The sequence below is a fragment of the Kryptolebias marmoratus genome, linkage group LG15, assembly GCF_001649575.2.
Source record: "Kryptolebias marmoratus isolate JLee-2015 linkage group LG15, ASM164957v2, whole genome shotgun sequence".
In the NCBI taxonomy this organism is placed as follows: domain Eukaryota; kingdom Metazoa; phylum Chordata; class Actinopteri; order Cyprinodontiformes; family Rivulidae; genus Kryptolebias; species Kryptolebias marmoratus.
The window spans coordinates 20,667,315-20,690,024 of NC_051444.1; the positions used below are offsets into that span (position 1 = coordinate 20,667,315).

The 22,710-nt window shown below is 39.8% G+C and overlaps 1 protein-coding gene across 3 annotated transcripts; it reads right to left on the reverse strand.

The window, feature by feature from the left end:
• Positions 1–474: 474 nt before the first annotated feature.
• znf507 (zinc finger protein 507) lies at positions 475–22,447 on the reverse strand. 3 transcript variants are annotated; one of them, XM_017419648.3, is made up of 7 exons: positions 22,337–22,447; positions 18,511–20,928; positions 17,584–17,701; positions 17,337–17,445; positions 10,426–10,530; positions 6,635–6,769; positions 475–5,976 (listed from the first exon to the last, which is right to left on the reverse strand). In XM_017419648.3, the coding sequence occupies exons 2-7, from the start codon at positions 20,923–20,925 to the stop codon at positions 5,508–5,510; spliced, it is 3,351 nt and encodes a 1,116-aa protein (XP_017275137.1). In that variant the 5' UTR covers positions 20,926–20,928; positions 22,337–22,447; the 3' UTR covers positions 475–5,507. The 3 variants fall into 3 exon arrangements, with proteins under 3 accessions (XP_017275137.1, XP_017275135.1, XP_017275136.1); XM_017419646.3 differs by having other exon boundaries at positions 22,333–22,447; XM_017419647.2 differs by having other exon boundaries at positions 22,255–22,438.
• Between the last annotated feature and the right edge of the window lie 263 nt (positions 22,448–22,710).

Here is a 22,710-nt window from a genome sequence, read left to right on the forward strand (position 1 = left end):
GTTTTTCCTGATTTAAAAAAAAAAAAAAAACCTTCAAAGACAGACCCCCTTACCTCCTGAAAATCCACTCTCTGCCTTACATTTCCTACCAAGATAATTTAAATTTTTTGTTGTCGTTTTTTTCCCACCTCTCAGTTGTCACATCTTGTGTAACAGCTGACCGGCGTTTCTTTGCATTCACTTTATTTAGAGCGAAACATTTTCCCTGAACTCTCAGAGCGGAAATGTAACCACATGACCCAGGACGAGTTATTTTGCATTTTATTTTTTTTATTAGCAAAAGATACAATGGCAAAGTGATGCACTACCTCCTATGATGTTCCAAAAAAATAAATACACACAAAGAAAGTGTCACATTACAATCTGAGACAGTTCCATGTTGAATCTCCGTTACAAAAACTGATATGAGCATAAAAATACACCAGTCGGAGTTGATCTCCTCCACCTTCCTTTGGTTTAAATGCAAACGGCTCGTTTTGTTTCCCTTACAAAGCAGATAAGAAAAAAGCAAAAATTCTATTTAAAAATTTTTTTATTCCTTTTTTTTTGTTTTTAATGTCAGTTTTAAGGTTCTGTAGTACGTGCTCGCCTAAAATACAAAGGTTTGAGCTCTAGCAAATGATACATAAACATGATGCTTCCTATACTTGGTGTGCCGTATCTGTTGCCCCTCAAAATCCCAGTATGACAAAACTCACTGAGGGTCGTAGCCTGATTATATCTCGCACCTTGACAGGATTTTTGCTTCCACTGAAATATCTCCAACTGGTACTTTTTGCTTCGAAAGAAAAACACAGATAAAAACAAAAGAACAATAAAAAATTTACCTAAAGATTTTACAGTAAGAATGACAAATTTGAACCAAAAGGCACACTAAACAAATGAAAAATGGAAACTATATGAGAGGAAAAGGGGGATTTGCTTCTTTTTTTATTATTTTTTTATTGTTTTATATAAAAATATGGCACGCATTAAAGGCTCTGTGGTTGCGGTGTTATAAAAAATTCCTGGAAGAAGTGTAACTGTGGCTAGAGGAGATACCTAATAGTCGTATTCTTTCAGGTCTGGTTAACACTAAAGTGCTTCTTTTATTGAGATGTCCTCTGAAATGCGTTCAATGCAGATTCTCGACTTTTCCCAGTGCAGACTGCATACAGTCGAACAATTCACAGACAAACGGAGTACGTCTTGGGTGAAATTTATATACCAAAAACACATTCTCTTTAGTTTTACCATTTTGCATTTGGCTTATTCATTTCAGTTTCAACCTGAAAAGGACAAAGTGGGAGCAGAAGGTGACACAAACCTCCTGCTGCTGGTTGGAAAGGGTCAAAGATGCACAGTTTGTTGTTGGTTTTGGGAAACAATTAGAAACATTCAAATGTGGTTAAAGGCAGATCTGAGAACAGCTTTGTTGTTGTTGTAATTTTTAGAAAAAAAAAAAATTGTGACATAAATATAACCAAAATATCAAAATCTAAACAGCAGGTCAGGTGAATGGGCCAAGGCTGTGAACTGTGATAGGTGCTTCTACTTTTAATGTCCTTCACCTTCAAACAAACAAACAAACAAAAAAAAAAAAAAACAACTTTGCCACACTTTGGTGGTGGGTGATCTGACTGCAGTAGCAAAAAAATATATATATTTATATTGTTTCTTTTCATGCACAGTAAGTAAAAAAACTTCAGCAAAACTTTAGGTATAATGGGAAATCATATGCTTCAAAAAGTCCAGAGTCCATCTCTGTTAACATGCCACACAAATGATTCAGCAAAGGCTAAACTAATACGTTTAAAATAACAATCTAAATTAGTTTTAAATACGAGTATTCATCAAATTTATCTGAGCAAATTACTTAATAATTTATCTTTGTTTTAAGATTTTTATTTTTAAGATAAAAGCTTTACTGAGCTTTTATTCTGGTAAGTTCAATGTTTAAGTTTAGGGGATTGAATAATATCAAGTTTCTGCCCTACTGAAATGAGGGGGATCCAGTTACCTTTCCTAAATGTCTCAGCTTCACACATTATTGTGATCCTGTGAGCCATTTCCATTTTTTTTTAAATCAAAAGTCAGACCTCATCAGCTCCAGGTTACAAGTTTGTGAAACAGATCTGATTTGGTTTGATCCACCGCTGCATTCACACGCAAACGCAGCATAAAACAACCAATATTTTCCTTTCATTTCCTCCTCTGTATGCTGTCATGAAAGACGAGGGGGTGGGGGGCAAATATAACTGAACATGACAGGACTGTGTGATGCTTTAAATGGGTTGAGACTGCCACTGAGTGCTTGGCTCAAAGAATCCTCATCCTGAATTGTTGTGGGGTCTGTCAATAAGAGAGCTCAGTTTGATTGGTGGTTTAGTATACTGAATGAACTCTACAGGATAATAAAATGAATTTAAATGCATCATTAAAAAGTATGACATTGTAATTTCACTTATACTGTAGGTTACTGAGTCAACACACCAAAATACAGCATAAGACCTGTACTGATAGAACATCTTAACTGTTCTGCTCTACAAAGTTTTCTTATTGTTAGCCATTTGATGCCAGATTTGTAATATGTCTGAGTGCCTTTTTAAGACTTTTGCCCATGTGCAAATAAAAATGTGGGGGAGGGATGTCTTTCATTGCTGCTTCTTATTGTGATGCTTCAGTGTTCAAAGCCCATCCAGCACGTTAAAGAAATCACAAGATCGATGATTTTGCATGGTCAGATGGTAAAAACTTTCACAGTTTTCCACCAAAATAAAAGATCAGTTAGACAGGGTATCTTGTGCTCTGTAACAGGCCGCATGAATTGTGAGGAGGACAAATCAAACTTATTTCATCATTTTCTAAAAGAACGCCTCAGAGTGGAGGTTAAACGGACTGCAGCAGTATGGATTTACCAGATACTTGGGGAGAACTACACACAAGATTTAGAAGGAAATATAAGGTTTTGATGCATCAATAAATGTTTGTTTTTAGATGGGGAAGACTTGTACAATCTGCCATCGTGGAGGATTTGCCAAACTTTGACGATCAGAATATTGTCGTGGGAAAGATTAGTTGAGCGTGAGTGTGTGTGTGTGTGTGTGTGTGTAGTCATATCAGGCTCAGCAAATAGGTCTAATGTCAAATCAATATTGTAATGGGCAGCTAAAATGTGCAATGAATCATTTACTCATACTTGCAGCGAAGGTACAAGGTTATGTACAGGCAACTTCCTTCACTTTAAATGCCAATTTTTTTTAACAGATGGTTTTAAGTGAAGGCTTCCCTCTTCCATACCTGACAGATGCAAATAGTTGAAAACACAAACAGGCGCATGGGTTTGAGGCAGGCAGTCATTAACATAAGAAGAGCAACAGAATTGTTGAGGACAAATGGAAAGAAATTGTGTGTGCTGCAGTATTTCAGCGGTCACCTAGTTGCTGCAATTCATTCAACCTCTACTTTGGGTTTTCCATTGGAAAACAATGGAAAGTCATGTTTGGTTTTTCCTCAGGACAATTCATACAGCCTATTTCAGAATATGAGAGAACAATTTTACTGTTTTTTTTTTTTGTGGAAAAGTTTTAATGGGAATCACACAAGGCAATAAACTAATGGCAAGAAGTGTTTTTACCATCTGACGCTTACGGTAAACAGATCACGTGATTTTCTGAAGCTCGCTGAACAAGCTCTATAAAATCTCCTGAAAAGCAAATTGCATTTGTGGTCTTGCTTGTACAAGACCGCCCCCCCATAAATAACTGTGACTGTGGTTCCAAACTAGGACAAAATGAGGAATTCAGAAAAGCCCATAACTAACTCGCCCAATTATAACCTGGTGCTGGTCCATGACAGTAACCCCCTCATTATGCTCTAGGGCCCATTTCAACTTTTAACTTAAGGCGTAAAGTTTAGTTGTAGCACACCACGACCCAACAACGTGACTCACCCCCATCTTTATTTGGCAATCGGGTTTTCGCTCTATTATAAGTTGGGTAAAATTGGCAGAACAAACCATTGATAAAACCCCCTACTTTGTGTTTTTTTTTTTTTTTTTAAATCAGCAGTGAACCCTGACGGCTGAGCAAGTCGAAACCAGAAAAAGTAGTTGCGTATGCATTTTAGCTCTTTTATAGCATGTTTCTCTCTATAAATCTCACTAACAACACAGATTCCTACCACCTGATTGGGCACTGAGTGTAAATATCTAACAAAAACAACAACAAAAAAAACCTCAGCTTTTCTCACCACACTGTCAGCATCATTTGTAGTATTTTGACTCAAACTTTCACCATTAGTTACTAATCACTCTGTATGTTTCTCACTGCAAAGCCGCCCGGTACATGCAGCTGAACTGAGTGTTGCCATCTCCAGTCTGCAGCGCTCGTATTAGATCCAAGTTTCCACTAAATGACATGTTGAAGAAAAGTTTACTTTCACATCCATGCCCTTTTATTTCAGACATGTTCTGCAAGAAGGTTTGTACTTTTAAGAACATCGAAATATTAATTTAATTAAAAAAAAAAAAACTATATACAACTTAAACACAGGATATAAAAGTGTGTCAAACCTTCAACTTTTAAAATGAACATAGCACCACAATCATGATTGATTATCGTGTTTCTTTCAAAAGAACATTTTCATACTTTCAAACACCTTGGCACCGTTAGATTAAAATAAGTCAAGAAACGCTAACTTCCCTTTTTGTCACTCCTTTTGTCAGCATGCACTTTAAGCAACACCGCCATCACTGATGAATTACAATCATTAAAAGGCCATGTCTCCTTTGCTGGGGTCAACTTCCCCTCCTCCTTCACGAACTACTCATTTCTCATCCAAAGAAGCTACTTTATAAAAGACTCGAGTAACATTACAAGCTATTCCTACAAAGTAAAGAGAAAAATATCAACGATGCCCCTTTAAACTAGCAAACTGGAAACTTCTAAACAATAAACTGATAAATATAAGCCGATGTTCAAGCAGGGACGCATGCCTTCAGGCTCTGGAAATGTTTCACAAGTATCGCCTTTTACTGGATGAGAATTTCAACTGTATTAGATCGAATGCATGAAATAATTCAATACCAACGAAAAAGCTGCCTTATAATCAAGGTGGTAAATATTGGGATTAAAAAAAAAAAGAAAAGAAGTTGAATTCTTTTAGCTTTAGGAAGGGGATGGTGAGGTTTTGCGAGGCATGAGCTTATCAATGTTCTAACTTGGGTCAAAACTTCATAAAGTGAAATGATTTGACATGAATATTAACGGATTACATTGGTTACGCTCATAAACATTCGTTTTAATCAGAAAATGATTTAATACTTTTTTTTTTCCTGAAATTTGCTCAAGGTGTCCGTGTTGAACAGCAGCTATTCCGGCCTCGTGCCGTCTGAGAATCGACACTTAAGTAGGTGGCCACACCTATGTAACCCCTTTGAGGTAAAGACACGTAATGAAATGCATTTGTCAGGAACAATGTGAAAGCACAGGAAGTGTGTGAATGTGGTAGGGAGGGAGGGTCGTGTCTCACTCTGCTGTCTGGAGGCTCTGGTGGGTCTCTGGTTGCTGCTGCTGCTGCTGCTGCTGCTCCTTGTTGAGGATGATGCTGATGATGTCTCCCTCGTGCTCCTTCATGTGATCCATCAGTCGCTCTTTGCTGGTGGACTCAAAACCGCAGATACAGCAGCAAAACAAGAGCACACAGTACTCCATGTTGGCACCTGGGGCAGGAAACTGGCCTGTGTGCAGCTGGTTCTGGGACTGTGGCTGTGAGGGGTCCTTGTCCTGGGGGGTTTGGATTTCACTGGGCCACTGTGATGAGTCTGTGGGAGGTGTGGGGAGACCTGCTGTGCTGTCGAGAAATACACCGGCTTTTATTGCTGGCCTGGGCATCGAGACAGGTTCCACTGGGACTTTAGCTTTGTCGTTTGAACGTGGGACCATCACCGGACTCTCTGCCACTGACTCCAGCACTGCTGACAACTTTTGAGGAGCTCTGACAGGAACACAGGACAGAGAAGCGAAGTTAAAAATGACTGAATTGGAAAGCTAATATTTAAAAAACATCTTCAACTATCTATATAACATACAATTCCAAATAAAAGTTTGTGAACCCTTTAGCTTTCTCAGGACTTTTGTATTGATCGCTCATAAATTGTGGTCTGATCTCTAAATAAGAACACACTCTGACTAAAGCAGAACATCCTCCAGCAGGTGCTCAAGTCAACGAAGCACATGTTCACTGAACAGCATTTATGATCTGTAGAGATGACAAAAACTACTTTAAAGGTAAACTCTGGACATTTAATAAAGTATTAGCAAGCTACAAGTGTTTCAATTTAGTTTAAAGGGATAATCCATTAGAAAAGAGAGATGGAGGCTAAAGAAAAAATGTAGACAAAAGTGGTAACAATGGCATTTTTTAATATTATAAATAGGCTTTGCACTATTTTGAGGAAGCAAATGCAACAAAGACATTTAGGTACGCATAAACAAACATCCTTCGCAGAGAATCACAAACCTGAACAAAACATTTGTCTTGTTAATGGTAAAAGACTGCATGCTGCAGGTATGTCCATTAACCACACTGCCAGAGGATGTTCTGCAGATAACCTAAACGACTGGCATCACCGTGTCGGAGTTCATGTTCTTACCGGCTGCTCTGAGAGATTGCCTCATTAATGGCTTTGTTAACTTGCTCATAGTTGTAGTTCTGGTCCCCGGCGTGCTTCCACATGTGAGATTTCAGCGACGGGGGATGACTGCACACATAACCGCACAGGGAGCACCTGGCAGGGAGGAGAGGTAATATGAGCAACACAGTTAGAGCGGATCAAGTGGAAGTTGATTTAATATGTGTGCCGAGGTTCTGCTAAACCTTCTACTACTTTCTATCAAGGGGAATCATCCTGGCTCTACACAGGGACTCTGACTTCAGAAACAAAGAAAGCAGAAGGGATTTACAGCAAACATTTACTGTAAATCCTCCATTTGCCAAAATGTGAGGGCTTGTGGGTGATGCAGTTAAGCACTATTTAAATGTGTTCAGCTGTTAATACTAAAAAGTCAAGCATACAAACTCTAATATGAGCTGACAAAACATGTTTGTCTTTTACTGCCTTTTTTATTTCATGTTCAGTGGCCTGCATGTGGAACATGTCTATCACATCTGGTTACAAAAATGACGATGCACCTTATATGTAACAAAAATTCAAAAGTGGACCATTCATTGACAGTGCACCTTATAATCCAGTGTGCCCTATAGTGCAGAAAATACGGTACATATTGCAGCGTTGGAGCATATGTGGCATTGCAAGAGTACTAACAACATCTACACAGCGTTCTTGCTGTAGAAGTTCCATACTGTATCCAGTTGCATGATATGTACCCTATATAAGACCAACATTTTCTACTTGTCATTCGTTCCGTAAATATGGACCCAGGAGAAACCGATGTGCAAGCAATTGTTGTTGGACTTTAGGTTTAGACTTTCCCTAAAAATGAGGAGAACAGAGGACAAATTGCCACACTGAGATCTGCCAGAGAAGAGCAAAATAAAAGAGGACTAGAAAAGATAAAATGACCCAGAAGATGATGGGTGAGAGCTTGGATAGATACTGACAGAAGACCGCAATTTGGCCGTTAACAGGCTCATGGAAGAGCTGTGACTAGAGGATGATGGTGAACGCCACAGATTTGCTGCAGCAACATTACACAGAAGAACAAAATGCTACACCAAACATGGTTACACTATGACAGCAAAATGTACACCATGCTCATGTCCTATAACATGGGAACCTTCCCACCCATGAAATACATCATGAACATTTCAAGACTTAATGTTTTACAACATATGCTTAATTTTTTTCTAGGGCTGCACAACATATTGCAAATTTATTGTCACTGTAATATCAGCCAGCTGAACTGCATCTCCAATGATTGTTTTGCTGGTCACTTATTCTATTATATTCTTTTATATTTTTTTAGCAAGTCTTAAACATACATTTTTCCCATTCCTTTGTAATAAGTTTGAAGCCACAACATAAAACAAGCAAACAGACATAACCAGCTTTTCTAAAAAAAAAAAAAAAAAAAAAGATCCAATTCCGTTGTTTAAAGATCTTGTTGTAATCAAAAAGGTGGTGCAATTATATGTATATTACATTACATTAATTACCACACTGCTTTTAATTTGTGTGACAGTGATGCTGCTGCATGTCACTTAAAGTTACATTAAACCTTACCTCTGACCACAAAAATCTGTTCACCGAGTCCAAGTAATTAGTCAGGCTAAATTTGGTGAAATTCCACTGAGACGTTCAAGGGAGACTGCGTTAATGATGTACAGATGGACAAGCTAAAAACCCGGGCACTGGTCCACAGCTGTTGCTAAAGCAAAATGAAGAGCACATTTAATTTATTAAATTGGGCACAAAGACCCTTTCCATTAATAGTACATGTTGAAATGTTGCGTTTCCTATTTGCTTCTTGGTTGTCGTCACTAATTGTGACTGATGAGGCAAAATGGAGCTTTGGGCTGTTGCTTTTGCGACACCTAAGATGACTGGATGAGAGTCTGGATTCAGTGCATTCACTTACCGCAAAAACAGTTTTCTCTACATAAAACTGACAACATATGACGATGGTCACCAGATCGCTGCACGACCAGCATCTGACAAACTATTTTTATTTCAGCTACATAAATACAGGTTATGAAAACAAGTGCAGAACCTCTGTTTTAATTCTGTCAGATTTGTATTCCAGCTGCCCTTTTCTAAGGTCCTACCCTTTAGTTTAAAAGTATAATGCAGCTTTCGTCAGGCTGAGATCAGGTGATGCCTTGAAAAGCAACAGCATGTTTTAGGTCATTAGCCATTCGTACTGTGGAGGACATTTATAGCAGGTTTTGTTGAACTTTGCTGAATCTATGAAGACAATACATTATTTGCAGAAGTCTCTTTATTTGTTAGCTTTAAATTAGTCAAAAAATGTCTGTATTTTAAAAGCCATCTGGATGAATATTTATTCAGGTCTTCTGAAGGTCTTTTAAAGTTTTTCTTTGGATTTTAGCTTTTTTTTTCTTTTTTTTAATACTTGTTTTTCCTGTTCTATCCTTGAACCTGACCATTTTCAAAGGAATTGTTTTTGTTTATCAAGACAGCCTGTGAGTCATCCAAGCACAAGAAATTTATTTGTTTTTGCAGCCATGAGTGGCCTTTTTCACTTGCGTTAGGAGCTCTGACTGCAAGTCATTTCTAAATACAAAATGAAACTCTTGGTTCAACTCCAGTCGTCCTTTCGCTAAGCTGTTCAGGAAATAATTAAGGAAAAACCACAGTTGTCCATGAAAAAGCCGTAGAATTAGGAGTCAAAAGATTGTATTGATTAAGAAGCTGTAATGATTCCGATTTAGATGTGAATGAACACAAGAGCTAAAAGACATGTTACGTGACTGATCTGATGGTTTCACTCAAGCAGCTAACATGACAATAGCTGGTTGTAGTTTTGTTACCAGGTGCACACGGCTCATGCATGGGTCCAACAGGAAAGATATTATTATATGAATTGAACTGGCTTCATGAAAGGTGTTTGTCTGTCTCTGTTAGCAAACATCTCATGAAACAGTGATCAGAGTTTAGTCAAACTCTCAGAAAGCAATTACTGAATGCCCATCTACAACTGATAAGCAAACACAAAAATGGCTATAAGTCTTTTTTGTTACAGATTTAAAGGTGACATTTGATGCAGTAGTAGCTGAGAACCATCCTCAACACACACTCTGAGCGCCAACTGATCCCACAAGATTTTTGTTAAATCCTCTAAAGACACGGGCAGTATTCATTCCTTCAAGTAATGCTAGTTTTTAATTTTTAATTCACTTTTAAATGTTAAGGTGAAGTCTTAGTGTTTTGTTCTTTTTATTGTAGCTGTGACTGTCAGGTAAAATGACCCTGATGTGAATCATTTTTAAAATGTTCTAAAAGCACCGATTTATCAGCAAAACAAATAAATCTCTAATCTGATTACAGGTGGTCACCGAGGAAGCGGACGTAGACAACCTCACTGAACTGCTGCTCTAGTTTTAAATCAGTTTGTCTTTTATGTTCTCCTACCAGTGGAAGTGCTGCATTTAAAAAAACCTATGAGACAAAGAACAGTCCTGTTTTTGTCATGTTTAATATATGGACACAGGAACTCAACTCTTTTGGGTGCTAAGTGAGCAATCAGTTCGCAATCACAATCCTGCCGACTGGAGGTATTTATCATTATAGACACTGACTGCCTGTCACTTGCATCGTTATCTTGCACTCAGAAGCCCATTTCTCAAGCCTAAAGGTTTTTAGCACCATGAGAATGCACAATGTGCTCTCTGGCCGTGTCACGTTTCTGATTCCGACGTCAGATGGTGACTTGTCACCGTTTGTCTTCGTTTGCATCTTCTCACCTGTACTGCTCCAGCAGCTGCACAGCCTGGTGCTCCTGAGGATGTCTCCTCATGTGGCTCTTTAAACTGTTCATGTTGGTGGTGGCAAAATCACAGCCACAGCACCTAACAAATGAAAGAAGAAAGAAAAAAAGAAAGGCACTGAAAACATGGCAACTGAGTGAATAAGTTTAACAAGCTGCATTCGGAGGTCAACGCATTGCTTCTTGTAGCCTGAAGGGAGATCAGAGGGATTTACAAGAAAAACAAAAAGGAAATTGTCACTTCAGAAAAAAAAAAAAAAAGCAGAAATCACAGTGTGTTTTGTCAAGCTGCACTCAGGACGTTCTGGTTGGAAGATGAGGCTGGCCTTTTGTTGTTGCTTGGAGGCAAGAAACTGCTCAAGGTCTGCAGAGAGAGGCTACACTCACAGCCAAGTGCACATCATTAAAACAAAGTAAAAAGCAAAGAAGCAAACCGACTTCCCACTCCTAAAGCCCACTGTTTCAACAGAATGCAGCCCTTTACATTCAGCTCATTCAGACAAAAGGATGCTCGTGCTATTCCAAAAGAAACGCAGCACATTTTATATATTTGATCACCATTTCCCTGTTGCTTTCCCCTTGTTTAATACGAATTCACTTCATATTGGGTTGTGCAGAAACATTTATGATATGTAAGCTGGAATAAGTCCAAATCTCAATATTCCAATCACACTGTCATGTGAACAATTTTGAATTGAAGAAAAAGCACCATTTATCACAATGAATCCATTTATCAGTTCTTAGGCTGTGGTGCATGAGTTGAAAAGAAAAATGTTTGCATAAAAGCAGTTCATGAAAACTTAATTCTTTTTTTTTTCTCCCACAATGAGATCTGGAGACAAATGAGAGGGTAATTATATGACATGAAGGCAGAGCAGTTTTGTTAAAATTCATGTTTAGTACGCACTAGACCTACCAATGTGCTCAATGCAGAGGTAACATAATAGCATGCAAGTGTTTTAATTCCCACTGTTTTCCAGTGAAGAAAGTTTATGATTATTAGACAATTATTTGCTTGTATTCACGGCCTCCACAGACGCTGGTCTTCTTCTGGGGTCATTATTTCTTGCCCGGTAGCAGCTGCAAGGCAAAACAGAACAAGACTCCAAGAAGTAAGCGCCGAGTGCCAGAAGCAATCCAAAACCTAATCTCCCTTTAAACTGTTTACTGCTGTTTAACCAGAAACGGTACGTCAAACACGCAGCGCTACTTTGGGTGTTTCACGGACATGTGCTTTAAATAAAAACTAGGAATATATATATATATATATATATATATATATATATATATATATATTTAAACTGCACCAACTGTTGGTTGATACTTTTAAACTCAATTTTCTAAAAAAACGCAGCTATAACAAGTCAGATTTGTGTGCCAAGCACGCTGCAGCTGTATAATGCCTTTAATAAGTGGACGAAAGGAGCTAAAAATGACATTTTTCTACGAGTTTAAGCCAAATGAAAGCCAGCAGTATTATAGTTCAGGTTTATTTGCACTTCTGCTACAGTTGTGTTATTATCAGCTGGAGGAAAACAATCTTTAACTTCACCTGAGGGCACATCTTCACTGCGGTTTATCAGATGAGAAGCTGCAGCACCATACGGACTCTACATTAGGCACACTGCGTTATGTTCAACTGCACCCACGGTGCAGCTGAAAATATTATGGAAACAAAGGAATAAGCAGAAGGTTCAGCTACTGCTCAACACCTTTAAGCACAGTTCAATCTTCATCTTTAGTTTAATGCACTGTAAGAAAAAAAAGCAGCTTCTCAATGATGCAGCTGATTATTGCAGCTAAAACCACAAAGAAGAAAACTTCTTTATTCATTGAACCATTTTACGTGTGATTCCTCTGAACAGCTGATCATGTGTCAAAATGACCCCCTGCTGCAGTGCATGTCAGTTTGCAAAAAAAACATTTATGTATGCATGAGGCTGACGTGTCGAGCGTCTCTGCACAGAAAGAAAAGCAATACACTTCTGAAGGAGGGGGTTATATTCACATAAGACCAATAAATGGGTTTCATTCAGCTGAGGTTTTTATGCTGAGCTAAGCTAACTGGTGGCAATATACAGAACAAGACTCGTCTGAAGTTGAACAATAATTCTGTGGAAAATCAACTTCACAATATTTTGAAGCCGACTGCGAAAGCCACCCATGATCGACTGAATGAGATGAAAACAGAGCAGATGGAGCAGAAATTTCAATCTACAGATGCTAATACGAAACCAAAAGTAGGTTTACTGCATGGCAACTACTTTAACTAAAAAAATATTCAAAAAAACCCAAACAAAAAAACCAACACACTGACTGCTGAAACTAATATAACTGGAGCGTCATTAGAGAGAAAACAGTGAGATTCGAAGAAAATGATTATAAATCAATACCAAGAGCTCGTAACAGGGTGTCAGACCTTGTATCAATTTATTTCCGTGTGAAAGATGAAATGATGGTCATTATCTCTCCGGCTGCTTCTTACCAGCTAACGAGGCCTCTCACACCAAGAAAAGCGTGGTTGATGAAATCAGAACAGCAGTGCTCAGAGAGCTTTTTAAATCAAACACGGTTCTGTGTGATTCAATCCTTGAGACGAATGAATTTTAATAGGCTTCGGCCTCTGGAACAAAACAATAATGGGCATTATGGCACTCTGCCAATTGCAATGATGTTACCAGCAGACGGGGGAAAAAAAATAAAAGAAATTTAAATAAAAAACCCCTGCTCAATATGAGCTGCAGAACAGTTTGTGGTTCGAGTGTCCTATTTTTATTCTATCCAGATATTATCACATCAGTCTGCTGGGGCTTTGGACTCAACTACTTCCACTTATTTAATTACTGCAGCTAATAAAACAGATGCAGAGATATGTCAGCGGGGGACTGTGGGCAGCTGACAAGATGCATCACGGACTGGAGAGGCCGTGCTTATGAGTCGCTTTTACTTCTAGTAGACATTAATGTAAATACGTCACAGTTTCTTCACATGCTGACAGTGACACTTTTTTCTTTTTTTCCCTTTAAACCTGTGTGACTAACAGAGAGGCGGTGACTTCCAGCTTTTGTCTAATAATGTTTGCATTCAGACTGGGAGTTACAATCACTATGCATTTTATTCTAAATCAGAAATTGTTAAAGATTATTAACGCTTAGCTTTGTAAAACATAAAACTGCTGATCAGCCGAATGAGTACGATGATTTTTTAAAAATATTTTTTATAAAATTAGACTAATATAGTTTTTTCTAAAGCTGCTGTCAATCTTTAGAAATTAGGACAGCTGATGTACAACAGATTTTTTTTAAATTTATTTATATATTTATTTTGGCCAACATGTATTTTTCATTTATCAGAATATAACCATAATTGCTTCGCTTAAATAAAGGTATATTTAACAACTTTTAGAAGATCTTGGAAACTTAAAACATAAAACGGCATTCTCACTTAAGCTGGTTGTAGCAGCTGCTACTGAAGCTTTATATTCCTATTCCTATATTGGCTGATTAATCAGTCCATCTTTATGTTATGTCATACATTTTGTCTTCCTTTTATAAGTGGAAAAATAATTTTTTTTTGTTTAACTAATATTTTATCTCCTAGAAAACGCAATAGGGAATAAAGTCTGGAAACAGATGTTTTCCCGTACTTATCCAGACCTAGAAAATACTAAAGCCAAACTTTTTTTTAGCTTCAGTGTTCGGTAGAAAAATAAAACTAAAGCCCACTGAATGTGTTTCTGGTCAATGAAAATTCATGTGTTTGACAGACACAGCGAGACTACTGAGTGACTTTACTTTCACAGTAAACTTTCAGAGCCGATCTGAGATTTTACAGGCACTTACTGCCATCTAAAGGACATTTCTGCCACTGCAACTGCATCTAATGTACATACAGAATGGGGCTGCCACAAAATGGATATTTGTGAAGAGGGAATTACAACATAAATGTGAAATATACATATAAATATTGTATATAAACAGATAATTATTATTTTGTTTAGTTAATCTGACTTTTATCTTTAATATGCAGAACAAAGAAAGTGTCTTAAATGAAGGGTGTGTTAATACAAAACGTTGTATGACAAACAAGTAACAATAAATTATTTTAAATATCTGCCCAGTTCAGTTAGTTTGGATCTTTAATCCATACACAAAAATACTAATTCTACTTCAAACTCCAATCTCTAAAATCCTATGAACAGAGTCAGGCCTGTCAGAATTTAAATCTATTTCTCCAATCTGTGGTAATTCAAAGAGGCATCTGCAACAGGTAAGATATTAATTGCTAGTAATCTTTTTCATCTTTGAAATGAAAAGATTTCCCAAAGGTTTGGAAATTGAAGCACTTATTTTCTAATTTGATCTCCTCCGTAATTTTCATTAATAATAGGTCACTGAACAAAAACAGGAAATTACCGTTCTGGACGACTATTCGTTGAGTTTCAGTTTATAAACCGGACACACGTAACACTATATTCAGGAAAACTAATTAGATTTAGGTGGGCTCTGATTGGCATGAAGGATCCTGAAATCAGAGGATGTCAAGATCAGGCGGAGTTGCCCTCGCTGAATAATAATCCATCATTATGGAGAATTATTGCCAAATTAAATAAATGGGAATATATTAAACTCGTTGAGTGGGCACAGGCTAATCGCTGTAAATGGTGGGAGAAGCTGAGTCCAGTTATAAACCGTAGCGATGATGGTGCCAATAATAACATGACCCTTCATCTTGAAATGATTAACCAGGAAGTTGTTAAATTAAACCAACTGTGCTTTTAAAGAACTGCGAGTACAAATTGACTTTGCTTTGAAATCGAGGCATTAGTATTCAGACTCAGCGACACAACGAAGGCGTGCGCTACGGACAACACGGATGTGTCCCGACAGCTCACCGTTTTAGAGACGGAAAACCTACTCTGTTAGGAGTGAAGCAGTAAAGTTTTACAGAGAAAAGCCTTAAGCAAGAGCAATGGCTGGAAAAAACAGCAGAAATGTTAGTTTATAGCTCTACCATCTGTTCTTCTGTGCATTTCAATGGTGATAAAGAAAATGTTAAAAAAAATAAACAAACTGCAAAAACAGCTCAAAATCTGTACATCTTGCTTGAGGAAAAGTAATCATTTACTGAAGTTTGTTACTCCTTTATGCAACATGTTTAATGAGCATTTTCTAAATTTGAGATTAAAGCCTGATTGTCTCAGCGTGGCCACCGGGACTTCCCACATATCAAACAACTTCTCCTGGCTGCCTCTACTAATGTGTGACTAACTCTCAGGAACAGAGGTGTGCTTTTGTATTATTTGGCATCCTCTCCGTGGCTGTACAGTTTGCATCTACAAGACTGAACCTGGAAATGGCACGATGGGTACAATGTGTTTCCAATTTCATAACCAGCATGTGTTTCAGAAACCTGACAATATAGAACTGAACTGAACTTTGACTGAACAAGAGTTTATTATTTTTGCCTTCTCTGGAAAGTACTCTGAGAAAAGTTGTTTGTACCTGAAATACAGAGTGGGGGAAAAAAAAATACTAGTTGAGACAACTTTACCAAAATAAAAAAAGGAGAAGAAAGAATTGTTTACCTCATATACTCACTAGTTTGATCTTAATTAAAGTACTGGGTTAAACATGAACAACCAGAGTAAAATTATTCGAACATTAAAAGTTAGCCTGACCTGTATCTACAATATCATAAATAAAGCTTATTTCAGATACAGCTTGCCAGTCATTTTCTTTTCAGTATTTCTATTTGTTTTGCTTTTTTGTTGTAAATTGTTATTTCATCCAACTCCACCTATAAAAAAACACAGGTGGATGAAGAGTGCATACTGTTATTAATGTCACAAGAGGCAGAAGTCCATTGATCAGAATTCCTCTTACTGGGTCCATTTATACATGTTGTTCCTGGTGTTTTTTTCCCCCATTTTGTGTAAATCTAATCAAATTTAACTTTTCATATCTATCGTATTGTATCTATAATTTAGTGATGATAAACATATGGAAGCATTTGTTGAGGAGAACCAGAGCAGACTGGAATAGCCAGATTTTTATTTATTTATTTATTTTTTAATGAATCAATCATTTCAAGCCAAGTTGTTATAAAACCTACACAGCCTGGTCGACACGCTCCATTAAGAAGCTTAGAGTGAAAGACCATTTGTAAAGTCCCAGCATGCTCAGTGGCAACCTGCGCTCTGCATGCCACTCAACTCAGCGCACCACGTAAAAAAAAAAAACGAGTTTGGAAGCAGCGGGCACAAGGGGCCCCCATCCTACCACTGGGCTCCAACATGCCTGCAGTATAGCCTAACCCACTGACATCATTCCATCACCAACTGCTTCAGCTTTGCCTTCCAGGTCAGCATCCACGGTGGCTTGGGGAAAGTCAGAGTCAAACAGGTATGGCTGAGCCTCGTGCAACTGGAACTCTGGCTCTGTCCGATCTTCACTTTATTCTTCTGAGTTCTGTTCCTTGAGGGAAGTGTTCCACATGCTAGATAAAATCGCTGCAGAATCTGTGGTAATTTGTCAAAATGTGCTTCTCTGCTATTGTGGTTACTAAAGCCAGGTGATCAGAGACTCTTGCTGCCTAGTTTGGACCATCAACCTGAATCCACATCATGCACATTTAACTCTTGTTTTTCACCCACACATTTTAAAAACTTTGTGACATCCTGCTCTTAAAATCCATACTTCATTATTCAGCTGTGGCTTTATTGTTGCACAGATGCTAACAGCTGGTAACTTTAATCAAAGCCAAACAGCTCACTTTCTTCCATTTACACTCTGGCCCCTCACATTCTCTGTATCGGACTACATTTAAGTGAATATGACACACTTCCACGACTCCTTTATTTTGTTCCGTTTTGTTTTTTAAACTTACCGATACGGCTTGTCAGAGTTATGAATCCGCCGGTGGTTCCTCACCCCAACATATGTAGCGCTGGTATAGTTGCAGACATCACATTTATACACTTTTCGCTGACTGCAATCTGCAAGAGACGACATGTGGAGCAGATTTTTACAGCTTTCTAAAAACTTCTCTGAAAAAAAAAACAAAAAAACTTTGTGAAGTGGAGGGGGGGCGTCGCAGCTAACAAGTTAAAAATCTCACGTTTTGATTGTCTTACCTTCATCTGTTCCCTGTTCAGACTCCTCGGCTGCGGTGATGGCTTCGGTGCCTGCTGTGAGCGATGTTATGTCGTTGCAGAAGCTGTGCTGCTCTCTTTCATGACTTCTTAACTGGCTCTAAAAAGAAAAACACCCATGCGCACCGTGGGATTTGGTATCAAAGAACTGATAACTCAAAGCGTTCAAAAAGATGGAGGTGATCTCCACTGATGCAGCAGCGGGTTTAATAGGCCTTCATGCTTCCTAATCCCATCTCTGATGCAGACATCTTAGCAGTGGGCCGCCCTTTATCAGTTACAGTTTTAAACTTTCTTGACCCAAATCCCAAATCCACTGGATAAAATGATAATCGAATATACTTTGCTTCACACAGGCAGTAAGGTTCTGAGATAGTTGTGTGTTATTCTTTGCTTGGATGATCACACCGAGGCAAACCTGCGCTCCGGCACAAAACTCATTCGCCATCATAAAAGGGCACAAACTCCACAAATCAGTCTGTGCCCTCTGTCAAATGCTGCAAAAACAATGTGATATTATGTCAGTGTTTTTTCTGTTTCAAACAACTGAAGCTGAATGTAGTTGATTACAACAGTTTTGCAGATATGCTCATCATCTTAAACAGTTGTGACTACGCATTAGTATTAGGTAACTGTGAGTAATCGTTAACCGTGTCTCTTCCTTGGTTGGTCAACTTCAACTTTCATTTTCATGACATCAGAGCCATGAAAAAATGATACTGGGAGCAGGGAAATCTGGTAACAGTACCTAAGTTTATAAATTTAAAAAAATATATATATATATATCAGCAATTGAAGCTAGTGTATTGACTTTTGTGTTGCACAATAAAAGTGTGGTAATATTTTGTCCAACATGTATTCAGTCCTAAAACACTAAACCTCCTGTGGCTGAAGTGGAAGGTTGCTCACCTTGTAGTGAAAGGCTTCGGTACACTGTTTGCACTGGTACATCTTGGTCTTGCAGTGGTAGATCATGTGGTTTTCCAGGTCCTTACTGTCTGAGGCTTTGTGCTCACAGATGGGACACTGATACGGCACCCTCTGCTTGTGGACTCGCAGGTGCTGTTTAATGTAGCCCTTATTGCTGCTGCTGTACTGACACAGACGGCATCGGTAGGGCCGCTCACTGCCAGGGATGTAATCCACCAAACTCCCATCGGCGGAGCTAACCAGCCCCTCCATCCCCGAAATGGTACACATGTAACTCTCGGCTCCGGTCCCGGTGACCGCCCCGTCTGCGGCACCGTTCTGGAACTGCGCGTTATCCTGAAGCTCCTTCAAGATGTCTTCGTCAGAGGCGTTTTGGTCTGAGCGCTCCCTGAGTCTTTCGATGACAGTGAGCAGAGAAAGACTGATGCCAGCTTTAGCGGTGGGGCTTCCCTCGTCTCCTTCCCCGATGCCCAGGGCTTTTAAATCCCCCTCTCTACCCTCACTGCGAAGCTCCAAGTCCAGTAGGGCTGCTGTTGTCCCAATATCTGAAGCCTTCTGTCCACCTGTAGACACCTCAAGAAGCCTTTGGCCCGTGTGTGGACTCTGCACCTGAGGTGAGATGGTCTTAAGATTTACTTTGGTGCTGGAGACATGCAACTCTGGCGTCCTCATAGGCATAGCCACAAGTACCTCTGCAGCTAAAGAGTGCAGACGGAGCGACTCGGAATGTGTCCGCTTGCGACTAGCTGGGGGGATGTTTTCATCTCTTGGAGGATCATTATCTTTACCGACAGAGGACATATTATCACCTTCTAACATCTGACTGTTTGCAGAATTATCTGGACTACAGCCAAGGACTACCTCCTCTTTCACACTTCTTAAGGGGTCCTGCTGCTGCTGCTGCTGCTCCTCCTCCTCCTCCTCTTCCTCCTTTACATCCAGTAAACTCTTGTCCCTGTCCTCGTCTGAGCCTAGAAGAAGTGGTTTGGTCACCATAACTGAATCCTCAGCTGAAGGAAGGCGCTCCACAATCACGTTGATATGACCGGCACTGTTTGGACTGCTGTTAATAATCTTCTGAGCTGATGACAGGAGGCTGTCAGTAACAGAGGAACTCTCACGGCATGCACTAATGTCCACATCGATGTCTGCCTCGGTTGTCACCTGCACCTCCACCATCGGCTCCTCAGAACTCACATCTTTGACAGAATATCCACTCTCCTCCTCTTCTTCTTCTTCTGCAGTTTTCTGACTTTCATTAGGATCAGAAACTGGATGACTAAATGCATCTTGTTTGTTCTCAACAGTCACAGGCATGCAGAACTGGAGCTTGAATGCGGATGGAAGCGTTTGCTGGCTTTTCTCTTGAAGAACTGGAGAAAGAACAACTAAATCTTCTCTGAGCGTCACACTGTTAGCAGCAGCTTGCGCCTCTCTTCTTGTCGAAGCCCCTTCCTCTTCCTCAAAGATAGGATAAGAGCAGTCAACGAGGCCAGCGTGCTTCCAGGCATGGGTCTTGAGCATCCGCTGCTGGCTGCACACATAGCTGCAGATCAAGCATCGGTACAAACCGTACTTCTCATAGCTATACCATTTCTTCTTCTGCGGGATCTCTTTGGAACAATCCGCAGAACTTTTTAGCGCCTTGCATCTTACTTCGCATGAATCTGTGTCCTCCTCCTCCTTTTTTAAAATATCCCCCTCCCCCTTGGCGAGTGGATCTGAATTAACGGAATTTGTGTTGCCCCCATCATCAAAGTGCAGCCTGACATGTGCCTCCAGCTGCGCCTGGTCTCTGGAGGAAAAGTGACACTCGGAGCACATGAGGATGAGGTCACTGTGCTGCTCGTTGTGTTGCTTCAGGTGTTCCCTGAGCTGAGGCAGCGTCTGGGACAGATAGGGGCACAGGCTGCACTGATAGCACGTCACTGTCCACTTGTGGTCGGTGCTGGTGAGACTGTCAGTGACCTCTGTTAGCGTGGAGGTGATGCTATTGTTGTTATCGTCTCCTGACACGGGTAAAGAAAGGGGGACATCGACCTTGCTCGCCTCCTCAATACAGCCCTTCCTCACTTTCTTGTAATGAGAGCCTCCGCAACTCAGACCCTCCTCTCCTCCTTTTCCCTTGGCAGAAGAGGTCGGACGGAGCGCTCGTTTCTGTACGCCTGGCGTGCAGCGCCGCTGTGGCCGCTTCTCGACGATCTTGCTGAGCTTCTCGATGACCTGGATGAGAGAGTCATCAGCTTGCTTCTGCTGGATGCTTGCTGGGATGTCCTGGCCTATGCTTGGCTGAGTTCGAGTTTGGGTTTGACAGTGAGCTCGCAGTACCGAGGAAGAAGAGGATGCGGTGGAGGACTTTGTGAGAAGGACAGCAACACTGCTGCTCTCATCCATGACCTATCATACAGAGACAAACAGGTGGAAAACTGAATCAGCCATTTGATTGGTGGATTAGATTTAGACAAATATCTTTAACATTTTTCATTCTATTTAGCAAACCTGTGAAACGACACTTAAATAGTAAAGTGATGCATTAAGTTGCGTAGAAAACATGTCGGATCCATACGCTGGAATTGTGAAATAGCAAAAGATTTTTTTTTCTTTAACAAAGAAACTAAATGTTGGAAAGACAGTCTCTCCGCAATCTTTGAACTGAACAAATCAAATAACTCTTTGCTTTAATTAGAAGAAAGTAAACCCCCACCAAACACATGGCAGAGCATATCTCCAGAGACATACTGCCTTTTCTAATTACCAGTAATCTACAAGAACTATGTGTTTCTAACAACATCAGGTACATAAAGTACCAGCTGATGCTGCATATGTAGGGAAATTACAGATCTGCATTTAACAGGGTTTAGTGAATGAAAGGTTTTCCAGGGTGAAAGCAGAAACAACCACTGTGATAAGTGAGACAGTTTAATCCATTCTTGATAAGCTCTGCTCGATGCTCAAGCGTTGAAACACACAGACACCATGTGCATCTGTTTACAAACTAAGCTCAAGAGGAAATGGTCACCCTGTGAGTAGTTGAAATTCCTTTTATCTTCACTTAGCCAACATTTCCTCAGTTCTCTTTTTTTTTTTTCTCTGACCGCATTTCTCCTTCCTCTGCCCCACTTCTGCTTCTGCACGGCCAGATTAAAACCCAGGACACTTGTTATTTTAGGGAAGGATACCACAGGGAGTGAGTGAGAGTCCAGTGAAGTGCAGCTAAATAAACCGAAGAGGAAATATGACGTGATGTGAAAGCAATACGTGGATCTTTTTATTGACTCGGCTACCTGTCAAACACTCCCGGGTCGCTTCACTGAAACACGTGTCTTTAACCTTCTAGTAAAAGAAAACGAGCTCGGTTTCTCTTCAAGCGCCGTCACATGTGCTTTGACCCGTCTCAGAAGAGCACCTGTTATGTCAGGATCTAAAAATATTTCACCGACCACTGCTGGCGTGTGAAAAAAAAGTTGCACCCTGTCTCTGAACTCTCACAGGCTCCGATCCAACAGCTACAGCAGTAAGAGGCTAATGTTAGCTAACAAGCTAAAGCATTTTAAACACAAAGCAGTGTGTTTTAACAATAATAACAGAAAAACACAAGTACAAAAAAAGGATGCACACTGTTAGCTTCATAGCTTAGTGCCTGCTTTTCAATTACACACACGCGCGCGCGCACACACACACGCTCACACACCAGTGTCTCACAGAGTGCTAAGAGTTACACACATGGATGTACAGGGACACTTCAGTTATCTTTACGAGACGAAGGGGCGCGTGGCAGCGTGTCGCCGTAAATACACTCACTGACACAGGAAGGCTCGACGCTCTTTGTCCTCAGCACATAAACCGCTTTGTTTTATTCCTTCGCCATAAAAAGTGGCCTCTCTCGCCTCCACATTGCAAAATGGCGAGGATGGAACATTGGTCACGTGACTCGGAGTTTAGGTCAGGTGACCAACGCAGGCGAAGACGTCTTCAGGTGCTGCTCGGAAATCATAACGCTTTGAAGAAACGACTCGCCAATATTATGTTTTTGATTTTTTTTTTTAAAGTTTTTAATTTAAGACAATTTCGTAATTGCGAGGACTGAACAAATAGGAGTAATACATTTTGTTATAAGCTTTGTAAATAAAGTAGAATAAAATTAAACATGGACATAAATGAAAGTCTATGGACGTCTTT

What these genes read in the sequence shown, in the direction of transcription:
- znf507 (XM_017419648.3), bottom strand. Translation starts at nt 20,925, where the DNA reads ATGGATGAGAGCAGCAGTGTTGCTGTCCTTCTCACAAAGTCCTCCACC. An exon ending in AACTCTGACAAGCCGTATCG is followed by an intron (nt 10,531 to 17,336) that starts GTAAGTTTAAAA and finishes TTCATTTGTTAG; the next exon opens with GTGCTGTGGCTGTGATTTTG. An exon ending in GCAATCTCTCAGAGCAGCCG is followed by an intron (nt 5,977 to 6,634) that starts GTAAGAACATGA and finishes TGTTCCTGTCAG; the next exon opens with AGCTCCTCAAAAGTTGTCAG.